Consider the following 18,410-nt stretch of genomic DNA (forward strand, 5'->3'; position numbering starts at 1 on the left):
TTTAACACTTTAGGATATGGCATAATCTAGATGGGACTAATGGTGTGCTTTTATTTTTAATAGCGAGGCTTCAACCGGAAGAACTTTTATTTTTACTTGAAAAAACTTTACTCGCAGTAGCCAGCTGGATGGGAGGAAAGGCAGTCAGGCAAAGACAAACATGGTGAGAAATGGCTGTTTTTATTCTGGTGCCGTGATGCAAACATAAACTATTGCTTTTGAGTGGTTGTTGTAGTTAAGAAGTTGCGCTAATTACCTTATATTACCTTTATATCATGAAAAAAAACGTAGTTCTCGACGTTAGCATTAGCTAACTAGCGCACGGTGAGACTAGCCAGCTTCCCTGGTTAGCTGGCTAAACTTGCTAGCCTGTAAGCCAATTGACAAACAAAATGAGCTACAGTTGCAGCAGTGTGAGCTGTGATCTGTTGTCCACGAGATTTTATGACCAGATCGCTTTTTCACTGTTATTATAAACGTAAAGATACTGTAGCCAGCTGACAGTCAATACATTGCAAGTCGGTCACTGCTGTCAGGTTAGCATGTGGTTGCTAGTTCTGTTATTGATGTTATTTAGAGGTGTTTAACCATGGTTCACTGTTTATGTTGCTAACAACAAGCCCACCCTTCGTGGGTATAATGTGACGTTTTGGATCGTTAGATTGTTAGTGGTATGCAGATTGTTGTTTTTGGCAACTGATAAATATACTTATTGCATTAAAGTTAATAAACTAGTGTTGGTTTTGCTTTAAATGAGTCTAATTGTGTTTTATTACAACAACAGGTGTGTTATGTGTTTTTGTGTCTTTGTGCAGAACAAGCTGAAGTCCTCACAGAAGGATAAAGTTCGTCAGTTCATGATTTTCACACAATCCAATGAGAAGACTGCGCTGACTTGTCTGTCACAGAATGACTGGAAACTAGATGTTGCCACCGACAAGTTTTTCCAAAATCCAGAGCTCTATGTTCCAAATCTAAAGGGGGCCTTAGACAAGAAGAAGCTCGAGCAGCTGTACAACAGATACAGAGGTAATGAAAGTCTTTTAATTGTATGGAATAAAGCACCACTAATGCAATTCTGTACTGTACAGGAATAAACCAACACAGAAAATATTAATCATAGTATTATTCATTGAAAATATTTTTCCTTTGGCTGTGAAGCAAATGTTAATCAAATCACTCTTCACACTCACAGATCCTCACGATGACAACAAGATCGGCATTGACGGGATCCAGCAGTTCTGTGATGACCTGACTCTGGACCCAGCCAGCATAAGTGTTCTCCTCATAGCCTGGAAGTTCAGGGCAGCCACACAGTGCGAGTTCTCAAAACAGGAGTTCATGGATGGCATGGCAGAACAGGGGTGAGAATGTATTTTCAGTTGGTAAAAGCAATCCTGTAACACCTCCTCTGTTCTCGTGAAGACGTTAACATTATAAACTCACAGAACTACTATGATTGAAATGTCGACTTAAACTTAAAGCTCCAGCGTGGCAGATATGGAATATTAATATTCATAGGTATGTTTTCATTATTAGAAATGAAAGGGTATCGTTTTTTTGCGCATTTCACAACCACTGTAGTTTCTCCTTTGCACTTGGAAGGGGAGGTGGAGCGACGGAGTAGCAATCTGCTGCTACACCGTTAGATGCTACTAAATATTACACACTGGAAGGTTTAAGAAGGATTGCTAAAAATAGTCTGTCAAAGAGCCATAAAAGAACTGTGGTACATACCTTTAAAGTGACCTTCAATTGTGTGTCTAAAGTTCAAAGACTTCTTCGGGCTGTCACAATATAACATTTTCATTAAATGATAATCTTGGTCAAAGTAATTAACAATAACGACATTATTGTGATCTCTATCGAAAATTGTGGGGAAAAAATGAATGCAGTCAAATTCATCTTTAATCTTGTCTTGTTTTGTTTTTGGCAGATTATTTACACTCAACTGTAATGCTGGCAACCAGCGTTAAGGTGCATTACTGCCACCCACTATGTTGAGTGTGAACCACAAAGCGAGAACAGAAAGAAATGGAAATAATTTAAGAGCCACTGATTATTTACCTCATATCTTTATATGTGTATTATTAACTCAATATTTCATTTTTAAATATCACAATTATTGTCAGTATCAGAATATCACATCGCCCCTATTTCACATGTGTTATAGAGTGTTGTTTTCTTGAGTATTGGCTTAATTGTGTTAAATGGCATTAATGCAGCCTATGTAAACATTGGTACATAAATTGTATCCCTTTTATGTATATAGATCCATTCAAATATGTTGTATATGTCTGGGTGCCAGTTAGTAAACAAATGTTCATAATATTTAGCAGATAAAATGAATGAATGAATAAACGTTAGGCTTGTTGATGTGGCAGAATAAGACAACATCAGAGTGGTAATATTCTCTTTTCTTGTGGTTCTACCAGCTGGGAATGCTGCACTGGTTGTGGCGCCTGGTATTAACACTCTTTCGTACAGAAACTGTCATTTAGCTAATTGAAACACGGTGGTTTAGGATTTGTATGAGGTGACAAAATAAAGGCAGATTCACCTCTCTATTTTACATTCTTCAGACATTTATTGACCTCGCTCATCTATGACAAGAGGCAAAGACAGTCGAAGCAGTCCTGTGTAGGTCAGGTGTACGTGACTTTTCACTAATGAAGTGTCACCACTTCGACGTACTGCACAGATTTCTGACAGGTTAACTTGCAACTTCCCAAGTAATAGCCAAGGGACATTGTTGAACATTTACTAATTCTTAAACAGTATAATTTCTAGTTTGAATTGATTTGTTTTCATTGGGAATTAGAAAAGGCACTCTATCTGGCCCAGCAAGTACCACTGCTGTAGAGGTTTCACATTTTGTTTGGGAGATGTCAAATGTAGGGCAATCAGTTACATTTCTGTTGGACAAAGTTACACTTATACGGTTCTGTACCCATCATCTTACTAATTGTTTAGTTTTGCAACATTTTGTCCTGCAAAAATCAGCAGTCTGCTTTATGTTTCCTCAGGTGTGACAGCATAGAGAAGCTAAAAGCTCAGCTGCCAAAGATGGAGCAAGAGTTAAAGGACCAAGGGAAATTTAAGGACTTTTACCAGTTTACATTTAATTTTGCAAAGAATCCTGGCCAGAAAGGTTTGGGTAAGAATCTTTAATACTTGTCATGTTAACGGTTTGATTGTTTGTTGAATGCATATCAACTTGTTTCTGGTTTTCTTACAGATTTAGAAATGGCAATTGCATATTGGAATTTAGTACTGGCTGGAAGATTCAAGTTCCTGGACTTGTGGAACAAATTTTTAGTTGTAAGTTTGATAATCACACTCAAGGTTACTCTAAAAATGCAAATATGATTACTTCTCATTGTGTTGCTTCAACTTTGCCCTACATCTTTTACAGGAGCACCACAAAAGATCAATTCCTAAGGACACTTGGAACCTCTTACTAGACTTCAGCACAATGATCACAGATGACATGTCGAATTATGATGAGGAAGGTTTGTACAGTATTTACTCTCAGCTGAAAGTGAACCCTGCACAGCATCTATGACCTGCAATTATTCCCATTAGATTAAGTGCTTCTGCCCTGCTTCACACAGGCTTAGTGTGGGTTTACAGTTGTAAAATAGCCCTTATCCATAGTCACATCTTAACCCGTGGTGGAGTCAATTCATGTTGTTTGTTTGTTGGTTCAACAGGTGCATGGCCTGTCCTTATTGATGACTTTGTGGAGTTTGCACGGCCACACATCGGGACCAAAAGCACAGCAGTTTAAGAGCTGCTCTCACAGAAGGAACATCCATGAGAGATTTCTACAAAACAGAGAGCGCAGTGAGCGGAGAACAAGGGGACCGCACTGAGCTGAGAACTATGTTGCCTTTTCAACCCTCAGGACTGAAATATTTTACACAGCAGAGACTTTATATGTGTGTGTTTATTTACATATATAAAAAAGGCATATCTCTTTGTTGGTCAACTTGTGGTGGTTTGGAACTTTTATCTAAAGTATTGGGCTTTTTGTGTGCGCTCAAGCCAATTGGGGAGGAGTCACCATCTTGGCCCACATGGTTCATTGATGTGTTTGGGCTCCACTCAAAGCAGGTAGATAGACACACTTTTGAATTGTAATCTAAACACGAGGGTTCGCTAGGGGACGTTGTTCTTTAAATATTGAATTTTAATACTCTTGTGTGAATTCCTAATTTTTGTTTTGTTTTATGATGCATTTGTGCGACAAGTCAGTATACAACGTTGATTGTAATTTTTTAAGCATAATGCTGTTTGTTTAAACACAAATGTATAAAGATAAAATAAATGTTTCAATTTGGTATCTTTAACACTGCCAGGCCTCTGTGCGTTTCTGTGTAAAAGAAATGAATAGCTCAATGTTAATATAAGTTGTTCCTGAATACTAAAGGTTATCATTTATACTAATACTTTACATCTGAAGTATGTTTGGAATTAAATTAGGTTAAATGCCATAAAAAATGTAAGAGGTCTTTGTTCCTCTCACTGCAATACAAATGTTTTTTAAAAGATTTAGTAGAGCTCATGGTTTATGATAATTTGCCTGTTACAATTTTGTGTTAACTTGGAGAAGTCTGTATTAATTTTAAGATGAATGTAGACACAGGTCTTGCATACAGAACCAAAGAAGTACCGTAAACTGTATATCCATTCAAGGGTACACTACACTGAGTCCGTATTATCATTAATAAGTTAGTGATATTGACATGGAATAATCAAGATATGTTTTTGTCTAAGTCTGATAAGTATAATAAATGTCTGGTTTGGGGGTATTACAAATTAATTTACATGACAATTATATCCCAAGAGAAAAAGAATACATAATTGATCAGTTTATGCTTTTAGGGAGATACCATACTCTTTGAGATACCTGCTGAAAAGAGGTAGAGACTTTTGTATTATTTTCAGCCTTTGTAAGCTATATCTGTATGATCAATCTTAAGTTACCTCTTGAGTATTGTCTATGCTGATGTGCCTTCTTCCCCGCTCTGATGAAGGTGATACACCGTTTGGGAACGTGCTGATTCTTGCCCCGCCCTGACTTTCTTCTGGTGGAGGATAGGTGTTAAACTCTAGCTTAGAAGGGACAGGCAGAGGAGGTGAAGGTGGAGGAGTTGGAGTGATCAGTGTGATGTCCACTATTTCGGTAATGGCTGCCTGGAGGGTGGAAACCACCTCTCCCGACCTCAAACTCTGCACTGTGCTCCATTTCAGTGGCAGAGATGATGTGGGTGCTGTATGATTTGTTGTCACAGAACGTTTCCAGAAGAAAGAGGTCACTGGACTTCTGTCACATATTGATAGGAAGCTGCTTTTGAGACTTCTACAGGGAGTAAGATCATGTATTATATTTTATTCCTTAAGGGATATACTGGCATGCACTTGTTCACTACATGTACGAATGGCTGTGCTTGCAATACTGTTTTCAATGCCGTTATCTCAAGATAACAAAGCTTGTTTTCTTGTGATAACAGGTTAATTCATTTCATTATCTCGAGGAAACAAAATGCCGATTTTTCAAGATAATGAGATCGTTATACTAATGAAGTTACCAGTCTCAGCAGGATCACTGAAGTAGTGTCACATGATTTGTATGTAATGAATTGTAAAACACTGTGAGGCTCTGCTGATCAATACATTTAATAACTACAAATTAGTGATAATTCAATAACTCAAGAGAGCTTAGTGTACTGTTACTGTTTGTTGATCATTAGTTGCACCCCCCAGTGATTACAGACCCAAATATCCTTCCTGTGAACAGAGACGTGAGTCATTTCACATGGAACCAAACACAGGAGACAGCTGAATAAAAGCCTGGTCACCTGCTGCTGTAACTTTGTTCTTGCTCAACACTTGTCTTGAGAAGAAATGATTTAAGAAGAATGCAGTTTTGGCACACATGATTCTTATCACTGTGACAATGAGGAAACTACATATACTATACAAGTGATTTGATGAACATTCAAAATACTCAAGGATACACACGTCTTGGAGCAGGCAAACAGAACCTCTCTACACTTGTGGTGCTCAATATGACTTTATTTATTTGAACCTATATTTGACTTGTTTTTCTTTTCTGATAAAATAGGCTGATTGGATTCATTTATAGGTATGCTTAACAACCACTGATGATGCCTATTTGTTATAAAGAAGTTTAATAAAGTTAAAAACATAACCAGAGGGTCAGCACGGTCAGGGGCCAACATAAATTTGCATTCACTTGTCACTAAATTTAGCCTTTTTATCTGTATTACACGGAATTCTTTCACCTCTTCAGGGTCCTAAAAAACTTTTTAAAACAATCAAACTCACATCCACATAAAGACCCTAATCTGAGCCCCCATACTTCAGGAAGAAAGGCACTGTGGTTGATGAGACATGATCCACTTCCTGCCTCGCGCTGCCTCCTTGTGGCGACCACATTTAAAGGCACGTGCGGTTGCTAAGGGCGACTGACAACAGACGGACTGTTGCAACAGCAAACCGGAGAGATAAACAACAGACAGCCGCAGACACAGAGTCCACTTTAAATGATCCTTTGTTAGTCTGTGGAGAAAATGTCGAGCATTGTGAGTTCAGTTTTATCGGAGGTGGGCTGGGACGAGCACTTCGCTATCCCCGAACTCAACGCTGAAAACAAGGCTTTGATAGAAGAGGTGAGTGTGGGACACTTATATTTATTTATTTATTTACTAATGAAGCAGTTTTACTAAGGGTCACTGAGTAACTGAGAGCGATATGAACGAACAAACGTGGTCATATTGGCTGGATGTTTGACTCCTGTGTTAAATAGCCTAATAGTTTACATATTTGTTGACATACTGAATGTAAACATAATGATCGATAGTGGATTGTCATGTTTTTCAGTTGTTTTGTGCTGAACATGATCAGTGAAGCCTGTTGTTGTTTATTCATTTATAGATTCCAGGTCATGTATTAAACTATTAAAATCTGCCATGAGCTTCACTAGTTACTACCATACAATGCTTTATTTAACATGCATTTAACATTTTAATGAAATAAAATACACTGCACTCACATTGTTACAAATACATTTAACCATCTAGACTATGGCCCCAGTAGTTGTAAAGTTTTACACCAACACACAATGTGACAAAGTGTTCCAGGTGAATGGTAAATCTGTCCTTATATCCCAGGACAAATGTTTGTTACTGCATTTAGTGATGGGCAAACCATGTGAGACTTGTGCTGCACATTGTGTGCCATGTTATGCTTTTAATCTGATTATTCCTTCAACAATAGATCCGTAAAAATGAGACAAAGTTGCTGAAACTGACAAACAAACTTGAGAGACACAAGGATGAAAAGCAGTATAAGGCTGAATACCTCACAAATGCTAAACAAGCGCTGGAAAATACTGAGGTAAGTGCACCACAACACAATGTTAATGTAACAGAGTGGTGTGAGTCTCTTCTGTTAATTGGCTTACAATCACAGTATCTAAGTGAGTTGTTAATTTCTGCACACAGGCTCTGTGCAAGGCCCGGGAAAGAGAAGAAGAGTTGGAGAAACACCTCACAGCCCTCACAGAGAGGGAGACAGGTCGCCTGGCGCAGGAGACTGCCAAGATGGAGAACGACCATAGATCTTTAGCAGAGAGGACGAACATGCTAGAGGTCTATAACATTCACAACATGTATACAGTAAACATAGAAACCACCATAGCTGTTGTTGTAGCCAGAATGTGCTACTTAACCTTCATCCATTTATCCTCAGAACCAAATCTTCAAGGCCAAACAGAAGCTAGAGGAGTTTAGGAACCAGATGAACTGGGACCAGCAGGCTATGGATGCCTTTTTAGAGGAGTCGGCACGCAAAGATGAAGACACGATGGCCATCATCAAGTACGCCCAGCAAGATGAGCAGAGGATCAAGGTAAAGAGCTGTATGAAATAAGTATCATACATCATATTCTGTTTTCAGCTGCAGCTACATCCAAACTAAACAGCTGTTTCACACTCATCCTGAGCTAACAGCTTCATAATCTCTCCTGATACAGTCGCTGAGTCTGGCTATAGAGAAGAAGACACTGGAGGCCAGTGAAAAGCGCAAAGCGTTTGACAAAGAACTGACTGAGACTATATCTGCACAGGTACTGTAAGAAAACACTGTGCACTCTCACGGTTGCATGACAAACTAACGTCAGCTGAAAGAACTTTGCACAGTTAATTTTTATGGTGCACCAGCAGTGCATATTCTTAGCTACTAGAGGGCTCTTCAATTTCCTTTATATTCAGTACAAGACATCGAGGAAATCATGAACATTTGATATTTTAAAGAAGGAAATTCTCCTTTATTGAGGGAAAAAGCTGGTCACTGTGTCCTGTTAATAGAACAAAGTAGTCAGATAAGAGGATTTGAAGTTTGAAACTGAAATACGCACATTTCCTTGAGGATTCCTGCCAGCGACAATTACCATCTGGACACTTAGATTTGTATATAAGAGTCCCAATGCCATTGGCACCTTACAGATGGTTGTTAAGGAGGAACAAATTTATGATAGATATCAAAATATTTGCAAATTTAATGTCCCAGATCATTTAAGATGACACTTCATTGTAGAAGTATAAATTAGAATTGACACCATGTTGTTCTTGAGTATCACTCCCATGTCACAGTGTCTACAAGAAAACATTCACCCTGTGCTTTCCCAACAGATTGCTTTTGATAAAACTGCAGAGAATTTGCAGCAGGTCCACGTGGAGACGCAGCACCTCATCCACCAATGGGAAAACACTATCAAGCATATGAAGCAACGAGACGCTGAGATGCAGCAGTGTGCGCTGGTAAAGTCTGTGACTGACCTCACACTTCTGCCGATGAAAGACATGCTGACTCACACTATAGCTTCTAAACTCCTGAACAATAAAAGCCAACTGAAGTGTTTGTGCTCCTGTCTTGTTCTTTCATCCATCCAGCAACTTGCCCAAGCCAACCAGAACATCAGGGAAAGGAATGGCACCATTACAGAGTGGAAGCACTTGCTGGACACTCAGAGGAACAACAACAAGGAAACTGAGAGGAAGATAAGCATAACCAACCGACAGGCTGTAAAGCTGCGGCAGGAGTTGAAAGAGCAGGAGAATAACTGCAGCAGGCTACAGGATGAGGTTGGCTTAACAACATCAAAATTAATTGACTCAACTGTAATCTACCTTCATATTGTAAGAAAGATTGATTAATCAATCATGTGTCTTTGCAGCTGAATAGTTGCAAAGCTTCACGGGACAGAGCAGCGTCTGATGTGGAGTCTGTGACGGCCCAAATATGCAGAATAAAGAAAAACATCCAGGATAACAATAACAAGTCAGTGAAATTGTACAACACAAGTCTGGTGCTGGATTACCACTCAAGCTCTAGTACACAAGCTCTGTCTGTGCATGTGTTGTAGAGTCAAGGAGGCCAGGGCCTACAACACTGCGCTGGAAGAGAAGCTGAACGTTGTGACTCAGAGCACCCTTAGTGAGGAGGAGAGAGCTGTGCAGATGGACCAGTTCCTCAAGGATGAGGAACTGGCAATCAAGGTAAGCCTGACAATCCTGAACCATGTACTGTTCATTAGCTATGGTGTTACATAATAACTTTTTAATTCCAAAACCTTTTTGCATCTCAGCACTCTCTTATTATTTTTGCTTTATAGCTTTATAGCACACATTCAAAAATATCCGCTACTGTATCTTTGTGTTGCCATGAATTTAAACCAATTATAGACAGATAGCTTTGGGGTGTTGTGACAGCTCACCTGGTGGAGCTGGCGCCCCATATACCAAGGCTGAGTCCTTGTTGCAGCGGCCATGTGTGTTTCTGTCGCTCTTTGCTGTGTGTCATCCCCTCTCTCCCCCCTTTCCTGTCACTCTGCAGCTATCAATATCGATTAAAGTCAGTAAAATCACATAGCTTTGTGCTGTCATATACGTCTGTGTAACCCTGTCTTGCCCTGTCTCTGCTATAGGAGTTGGATGTCCAGCTGCGTGACTGCAGGGAGGAGCTTTTTTGTCGTAAAGAGCGTTTGCAGGCCCTCAAGACAAAGGAGAAGGATTCTATCGCCCAGGTTTCGAGGAATAAAGCCACAGTCAGCAACCTGAAAAGCAAGCTCAGAAAACTGGAGCAGGAATTGATGAGACAGCAGATGACCATGAGTGAACAGGCACGCTTACCAGAACACGCACACACACACACACACACACACACACACACACGCAAATGTGGCCTTCTACCATCACACTACCACCTGTCCCTAGTCTGGTGCTACTCTCTGAAATACCAATACATTTTCCTTTTACTTTCCTGCATTGTGTAGGACAACCAGGTCATCTACCTGGGTAAAAAGCTGGCACAGCTGCAAGGTGACATTCACTCAGATGAAAAAGAAATGCTGGACATGAAGATCGCTGAGCTGACAAAAACCCTTGACGAGAAGAACAAGACAGCCAGCATGTTTAACAGCACGCTCAAGGAGTGTGAGGTCGGTCCAGCTGTTACTTCACCGTACTGTTCTGCATTTCTCACACAATGAACCAGTGGAATAACATACGTCTTTGTCTCTGACAGGATGATATTCGCTATTTGAGGAAAGAGATGGAGAAGTCAGACTCTCAAAAGAGAGATCTGACCGGCAAGGTAGACGAGCTCATGCTCCTCTGTAACACCAATGAAAAGGAGCTGAAGAGAATCAGGCTCACAAAACAGGTAACTAACTGATGTCATAGCAGGAATCATGAAATCACTCAACGTGTGGTTAACATTTTAGGACTTCCTGTGTTCAAATTGTGATTAGGAAATTAGACATAAAGTGCTTCTTTGGGCTGAGTTTGATTTAAGGTCATATCTCCATATTTCGGAAACAAATATTTAATTGTCAGAAAATGTATTGAGAGATATTATGATGGTCAAAATTATTACAGTAAGTCATTAATTAAGTACAATAAAGTTTTAATGGTTATTTTTCATGGTTAGTTTCATATCTATATATTTAATAGCTTTCCTTATTATATACTTTTGGTTAGACAAAAAAAGTAATTATTTATATTTTTAAGTAATAGTTTTAAGATCTCATTTTGAAATCTGGCAACTTTTGAGGAAGATAGAACAATTGTTTTCATTATCAATTAATCTGTCTATTTTTTAAGGTTTTAGGGTGCAGAATGCCAGAAAATAGTAAGAATTGTTCTGTCACAGTTTCTCCAAGCCAACCATGTATAAATAAAAATGGATACGGCCTGTATAGGTTTCTGAAGAGCCTTTGTGAAGCTCAAAATGTGGTGGCTCTGGCTGTCAAAATGTTGGCAGTCCTGACTCTGTCTGCTCCCGGCTAATCCAAAAATTGGCAAAAATCTGGAGCATGGGTAAAGCTGAGGCGTGCCAAATGAAGCCTGGTTGCTAAAAAACAGCCACCTTTGACAGGACCCACCTGTCACTCAAGTGGCCATTCTCTTAATTGTGCACAACTTTAAATCTTTATATAATTGAAACAGATGAGTTGTATAAAACCTCACCCCTGTACAGTTCTTGAACCAGAAAATATTAGCAATAGAGACTAAAACTGTTTTTGGTACCGGGCTGTAAACATGTTTGCGTGTGCTGTAAAGTTGGGCATTTTAATATGCCGTATTATGGAGATTGATTACTTCTGTAGCCAGCCTCAAGTGGTCGTTGGAGGAACTGCATTTCTGTCAGTAGATCCTCATAAATGTTACACACTGGACCTTTAAGGGTTTGACACTTAAAAAATAGTGTGCCTTATGTCATGTCTTTCAAAATGAGAACCACCTAGATGCACCATGTTGTTGACCTCACATGTTCCCCATCAGGACAAGATGGTGGAGCATAACATCATGAAGATGGAGGTGAAGCGTATGAGCAATCTGCTATACAACAAGGCAGACAGCATGCTGTCCTTGGAGAAGAGGAAGCTGGAGCTGCAGAAAGCCATAAAGGAGAGGGAGGATGAGATCAAGGTCTACAGAGAAATGCTCAACCAGCAGCTCAAGATCAGTGAGCAGGACAGACAGAGACTCAGGTAAAAATCCCAGCAGTGAGACTAAATCTCCCTTTCCAGTGAGGTCAAGCAGATAAAACTTTGCTCTCAGTTGTGTTTCATGTCATACTTTTCACACGTTTTCACATAACAGTAGGGTCTATACCGAGATCACTTAACTTTAGCCATTGATCCTGTCCCAGTGCTGAACTGAATGAGAAACTGTCCAAGATTGACGTGATGAAGAAACGCTTCGAGGTTGTGATGCTTTCACTGGCAGCTCCTGAGGGGGAAGAGGAGAAATCACAGGCTTACTACATCACAAAGGTAAGAGGCCTTTAAACACACTGTCATGTTTACATGCAGAGTCTGTTGAACCTGAACAAGGTTAGATTTGTTCCTGCAGTACACACCAGCACTTTCAATCTCTCCTGTGTGCTTTTCATCAGGCTGCACAAGACAAAGAGGAGCTCAAGCGGAAGGGAGACGAACTGGATGCTAAAATCTGCAAGATGGAGCTGGAAAACAGAGCTCTGGATAACACCATTCAGTTGTTCAACAATAGTAACTCAGCATTTTGCAAATCCCTCAACAAAGTAAATAAATCCAGTAAGTATGAGCATCAAGACTAAATGAAACTAAACTAGCAACAACACTCTTATCAGGGATCATAAGCAGGAAGTTATGTGATTGTGTTTTCTCTTTGTCTGTTGAAATCAACAGAGCAGCACTAATCACAAAGTAATCAAGCCTGTTTTTGTAGGTCCAGAGTACCAGGAAAAACTAAAGCTAGAAGAGCAGTTGAATGCAGCCGAGGATACGCTAAAGTATAAGAAAAGACAGGTCCAAGAGCTCCAACAGGACTTACAGGTTAGTGCTATTTATAGTCACTGTGAGCAGTTAGTTCCTTAACGCCAAAGACCTTATCCTACATCAGGCACATTTAGGTATCACAGAAATAACTTATTGTGTTACATTTGGAATACACCGATCAGCCATAACATTATGACCACCTGGCACCCTGGTGGTCCTAATGTTCTGCAGCCCCATACCAACAAACCGTGATGCACTGTGTGTTCTGACACCTTTCTATCAGAACCAGCATTAACTGTTTCAGCAGTTTGAGCTACAGTAGCTCATCTGTTGGATCGGACCACACGGGCCAGAATTCACTCCCCACGTGCATCAGTGAGCTTTGGCCCCCCATGACCCTGTCTCTGGTTCTTTTTCTCCTTGGACCACTTTTGATAGGTACTGACCTCTGCAGACCGGGAGCACCCCACAAGAGCTGCAGGTTTGGAGATGCTCTGACCCAGTCGTCTAGCCATCACCATTTGGCCCTTATCAATATCTCTCAAATCCTCACGCTGCCCATTTTTCCTGCTTCTAACACATCAACTTTGAGGACAAAATGTTCACCTGCTGCCTGATATATCCCACCCACTTACCAGATAATCAGTATTATTCACTTCACCTGTCAGTGCTCATAATGTTATGGTTGATCGGTGTATATTCTCCAAAAGTAGGCCTGCATTTTAAATATGCTAAACTCTAAGACTATTGTCAAACTAGTCTTCATAGCTCCCGTTGTGTATTTTATTACAACCCAACCCAGTTTACAGCATGAATTTACTTGTTTCTTAAGGGGCTATCTTAATACTTAGCTACCACTTAGTTGCCTGTTTCCAACAATTTAGTATTGGAAATAATCTTCCGGCTTTCTGTAACTACATTTATTTCTTATTCACTTCCTTGAAGCTCCCTTTCTTTCTTCCTTCATTCCGTCTCTCCTTATCATAATAACACAAGTAGCTTTGTTTGTGTGTCCCTGTGGGAGTATTATGCTGTAACTAATCTCATTCTTCAACTCTTATCTATCTGCGTCATCCAGTGAAATTTACATTATGTGTGAGTTTGTGCCCCAATCTTCCTTTCCAGGACATGAACAGTACCTTGGAGAGTCTGCTGAAAGAAAAGCAGGTGGAGAAGGATAAGATAGAGCACAAAGAGGCTCTTATCAGAAAACTGAACAAAGAAATGGCTTCCCAACAAGAGAAAATTAACAGAGCCACAAAGCAGGTGTGATGATACCTGAACCACTCCTTTCTTAACTCTACAATTTACATACATACAATAACTCTATTATTTTTTAACATAAAATGCTTGGAAATCAACCTGATTTGTTTTATGTTGTTTGGTAAAACCCAGTTTAGGCTGTACACAATGTGCACTGGGAGTGAATAGAAAATAAATGAGGGATTCTGTGTGTATAGACAGTGCAGTGCAGGTAGGCAGTTATCATAGTCATATTTCAATGTTGTATTGTCCTGCTGTTTGCTAGTGCTCTAAGCTGACCAAAGAGATCCGCTCAGCAAATAACACCAAGACTGAGACTTTTGAGGAGAAGGACATTAAACTGAAGGAGCTGAAAGAATTCAACAAGAGTGTCGACAAGATGCTGAATGGGGCCATGGAGGACAAACCTGAGCTCAGATCAGTGTTGGAGAGATACTTCCTGCAGGTGTGAAACAATAAACACTGCATTTTCTTCATTAAGCATGAAGTCAGGACGGGCTGTGCTTTACTCACGTCTCACTCTCACTCACATATAGTCCTTTATGGGATTTAGGTTAAAAGTTTCCTTAACGTTCATGTTTTTTCTGCTGTTTCTCTCAGGCTAATCTGTCTCTTCCACCTCCGTCTTCCACTCCTGCCAGCCATCAGAGCTCCAAGACCAACTCTGCCCGCAGCTCCGCTACACTCAGGTCAGACCGCGTGATACGAGAAGGAGATAGCACTGGTTAGAGAAATAATGAGGGCTTGTTGTCAGATGGACGGTAATCAGTTTGAACTATTGGACTGATCATACGATTGTGCTCAAGGAAAATGATCACTTTTGTCCATTGTTTATAACCAGTGAGCTGAGAAAGACTGGTTGAACTGGGATGCTCAATTCTCTGATGGTGAAGAATTCCTGAATAAGATATTTGCTCGTCTTTGCCTGTATGAATAAATCTTGTATGTCAGCCTAGTTTGGTACCATTCAAGATCTTTATGCTGTTGTTATCTCTCTCTACTGTAGGTCTCCTGTGTCCTCAGCCAGCAGCAGTCCCAGGGCCTCTGCACTTCACTCCCCCATACTGAAGACTGTGGAACTGGGCATGGATCTGACTGTGACCTCCCCTCCTCTCACCACCTCCAGATGTTCCAGCTCTGCGAGCAGCAACAGAAAGTTAAAGAACCCGTAGTGTGCTGCACCTCTTTCTGATGGATGATTTATGGACACCTCTTCCAAAAACAGAAAGAGGGTTATAGTTACTTAAAGTTAGTTGTAGTTGCACAGAATAACTGTTTCACAATACTAAAATGTTTTGTTTGTGTGTGGTGTCATTCTGTATTTTGGTGCATTAAAAAGACATTTCACTTTGTAGTTACATATTATATTTATTCATGAAAATCAAATGTAGCCTAAAGGAAGACTTGATTATTATAAAAAAGAGTTGATGTGCCCGCCACGTGTTGAACAACAGACTTTAGTTTGATAAAACTGTAAAAGATTGAACTTTTTCTTTTAATTTAAAGCAGCAATAACTTTTATTTTGTGTTGATTCTGGTGACTGAAATAGCCAGTCTTCTTACTGATGGTCTTGTGTGCTTATGTAGTTACGTAGAGGCATCAGTATTAAATTCACACTATTTAATAACCAGTTAAAAAACAGTTTGATAACAGAAACTTGATCCCTTTTTGTTTCTTCCCTGTTCTTGTTTCAGTGGGTGTTTTTTGTCTTATAAATGTAACTTATTACAAGACATCTAAATAAAAAGTAGCAGAAAAACTTTGAGCTGTTGTTTGCATGCATCAGAATTTGCTGCCACAATAGGTTTGTTTACACATTTACAGAGAGAGGAATAATTTTCAGATGCTTGAATGACTCCAGCCCAGACAATTCTTTGAGGAACTCATGCATTGTTATGTTTACTGCCGCACCCTCAATGAATATAGGTGTTGTTTCCTGGTATGGAACAAAAGTAACCAGAGACTCCGTGGGAACAGAGGGAACACTTTCTCACTACAGATTTTACTCCTTGTTATTGGAATAAAGCTTCAACATGCTGCTGCTGATCCTGTTCGCTGGATGTTTGGCTTCTTGTGCCGCACAGACAAGTGAGTACACTAACAGAAATCATTGGGAAAGAAGATCAGCTGTCTGGATTGAAAATGTTGTTTAATTTATTGGAATTTTTCCCAGCTTCCTTTCCCTCTGTTCCTCCGGGTACGTCAACCATTACTCCCCTGACACAGTCCGTCCAGCCATCCCCAGTCCTGCTAACATCTAATCCAGCAGACAATGGTAAATGCAATTTAATCTTGCAGAGTGTAATTCAACTTGAAGTTTAAGATGGTTTATTTGATTTTGAATTTCATTATGTATACCCCACAGTTGTGGCAATCCTTGCGACCGCTGTTCAGTCCTTTCAGGAGCTAAATGAAACGACAGTTGGTCCAGTCCTGAACGAGGTAACTCACTTACCTTGTTTGCTGTCTTCACAAATTTACATTTAAGTCAATACAGGGTTTTATATCTAATACTGCAATCACAGACCTGACTATGATGAGTTTTCAATTATTTCAGCTCTCAGACATTCTCCGGATGCTCCAACCTGATCTGAACTTCAGTCTAACAGTAAAGAACATCACCAAAGTCTGAAACCTCAACTCACATGTTTCTGTGTTTAATCACCGGTTAGAGTTGAGAATAATATCCTTTACAATATTACCTGGATAAGGACAATCCTCAGTGGAGTTTTGAATGTATGCTCCTAATATTACTTCTGAAAATTCAACATGTGTATTTTTATTCCAAGGGTAAAAAAGGGAGTGGACTGATTCATTTGCAGCTATTAATTGCAGACTTGTGTTTTTTTTTTACTTTCTTTATCAGAATCAATCCAAAGATTTGTTTTCCTCTTTGGAACATGCATAACTGAATTACTGTACCACCACTGAGGATAAAATATGAGTCTTAATTGACTAAATTAAATTGAGCAAAGATATGTAATAACTACTAAATGAGCCCTAAACCCCACTGCACTGGACTGCTGCTGTAAATTGGTTGTCTGTCACTAGATTTCTGAGATCAATCTGAAAAAATATGTCTGAAAGCTGAGTGACATCGTAGTGACAGCTGTGAAATGAGTAATGTAATGCATTACATCTTTTCTATTTAAAATGCATACATGTAGAGACAGATTTACCAGTCGCCTATTACATGTCACTGAATTAACTGTTTTGTGCCCATTTCATTGCAAATTAAAACCTTCAGTCAGTCATAAATGATATATTGATATATTTAATCATCTTCTAATCACCAATAGTTATGTGTGACAACATTTTACAGTGACATTTTCACCAAAGGTACTTGATTACTGAGTTGTTGTAAAATTCAATAAAAATGGGTAGAAGAAATAAATCTGTAGCTTCATAATCAGAAGACCATAATCATTCTCATTTCATTTCACTTGTTTGTGCCGCTTGCTTGTGGAGATGTGTGCAGTGATTCAGAGGTGTTAAACCAGGCTATTTTTACTTTCCAGAAACACAACAGTTGTCTTTTAGTGGGTTTTTTGTTGCTGTTGTATTAAGTCAACTTTGATGATTTAAATACTCACCATACTTTATTGAATTTCAATAACTATGGATCTGATTCTCTCACATTCAGCGCCAGTCTCAATAAACTCATGGCAGGAAGAAAACAACAACAACATTCATGTTCAGTTACAAAAATGTTCCGAAAAGGATGAACGTATGTGTTTCATTTAAAGGGAACAGATTCTACATCATTTTTTCATCCAGTGCTGAGATAACACAAACATCGACCGGTTTCAGTTTAACCGGTTTCACTGCTGGGCATGGCAACAATTTACAAAAGATAAAGACTTTGAGCATGAATGACAGCCAGCCTACACCTAAACTATCACTCATTCAAATCTAAATAGTGAGATAGTTTAGATTCAAGAGCAGGAAGGGTACATCAGAGACATAGCAGGTGTTTAAAAGGAAGGACTGCAGTCTAAAAGCAGAGACTGAGGGGATAAAAAGAAGATAAAGTTACAGATGACAAGTAGGACAATGAGGAAGACTCAAAAGAAGAAAAGTCAAATCCTCAGTGTGCTCAAAGGTCAGCAGATCTGTGTGACAAGAAAATAAAACAGACAGCCTGTTTGTAGGCCTATGTGTAAAACAAATGGTTTCAGTAAAAGATTATAATGTGAAAGGGGCTGGACAATGTCTTGTTGTGGTTTGCCTACAAAGACAGGTAAATAAGTGTAATTATTCACATGATAATTATAATAAAATTAAAGAATTATG

At 39.4% G+C, this 18,410-nt stretch overlaps 2 protein-coding genes across 3 annotated transcripts; both read left to right on the forward strand.

Moving 5' to 3' along the window:
• The first annotated feature begins 56 nt into the window (after positions 1-56).
• On the forward strand, positions 57-4,352 carry dcun1d1 (DCN1, defective in cullin neddylation 1, domain containing 1 (S. cerevisiae)). Its single transcript, XM_051398193.1, has 7 exons — positions 57-163; positions 816-1,029; positions 1,196-1,364; positions 3,027-3,157; positions 3,239-3,321; positions 3,416-3,512; positions 3,714-4,352. The coding sequence occupies exons 1-7, from the start codon at positions 161-163 to the stop codon at positions 3,788-3,790; spliced, it is 774 nt and encodes a 257-aa protein (XP_051254153.1). The 5' UTR covers positions 57-160; the 3' UTR covers positions 3,791-4,352.
• Positions 4,353-6,397: 2,045 nt separating this feature from the next.
• Positions 6,398-17,540, forward strand: ccdc39 (coiled-coil domain containing 39). Of its 2 annotated transcripts, XM_051376350.1 has the most exons (24): positions 6,398-6,698; positions 7,306-7,425; positions 7,533-7,679; positions 7,780-7,938; positions 8,063-8,155; positions 8,721-8,849; positions 8,982-9,173; positions 9,266-9,369; positions 9,455-9,587; positions 10,016-10,210; positions 10,364-10,528; positions 10,615-10,752; positions 11,874-12,082; positions 12,244-12,367; positions 12,490-12,649; positions 12,804-12,910; positions 13,979-14,119; positions 14,382-14,561; positions 14,717-14,805; positions 15,123-15,921; positions 16,044-16,205; positions 16,291-16,392; positions 16,483-16,559; positions 16,675-17,540. In XM_051376350.1, the coding sequence occupies exons 1-20, from the start codon at positions 6,600-6,602 to the stop codon at positions 15,286-15,288; spliced, it is 2,850 nt and encodes a 949-aa protein (XP_051232310.1). In that variant the 5' UTR covers positions 6,398-6,599; the 3' UTR covers positions 15,289-15,921; positions 16,044-16,205; positions 16,291-16,392; positions 16,483-16,559; positions 16,675-17,540. The 2 variants fall into 2 exon arrangements, with proteins under 2 accessions (XP_051232310.1, XP_051231506.1); XM_051375546.1 differs by having other exon boundaries at positions 15,123-16,205.
• Positions 17,541-18,410: the final 870 nt, after the last annotated feature.

This window comes from Dicentrarchus labrax, unplaced genomic scaffold, assembly GCF_905237075.1.
Source record: "Dicentrarchus labrax unplaced genomic scaffold, dlabrax2021, whole genome shotgun sequence".
Lineage (NCBI taxonomy): Eukaryota > Metazoa > Chordata > Actinopteri > Moronidae > Dicentrarchus > Dicentrarchus labrax.

Bases quoted from the DNA above. Each gene is read 5' to 3' on its own strand.
- dcun1d1 (XM_051398193.1), top strand. The intron at 1,365-3,026 runs GTGAGAATGTAT...ATGTTTCCTCAG, and splicing joins GATGGCATGGCAGAACAGGG to GTGTGACAGCATAGAGAAGC. The intron at 3,158-3,238 runs GTAAGAATCTTT...GTTTTCTTACAG, and splicing joins TCCTGGCCAGAAAGGTTTGG to ATTTAGAAATGGCAATTGCA.
- ccdc39 (XM_051375546.1), top strand. From the start codon at position 6,600: ATGTCGAGCATTGTGAGTTCAGTTTTATCGGAGGTGGGCTGGGACGAG. The intron at 9,174-9,265 runs GTTGGCTTAACA...GTGTCTTTGCAG, and splicing joins GCAGCAGGCTACAGGATGAG to CTGAATAGTTGCAAAGCTTC. The intron at 12,650-12,803 runs GTAAGTATGAGC...CTGTTTTTGTAG, and splicing joins CAACAAAGTAAATAAATCCA to GTCCAGAGTACCAGGAAAAA.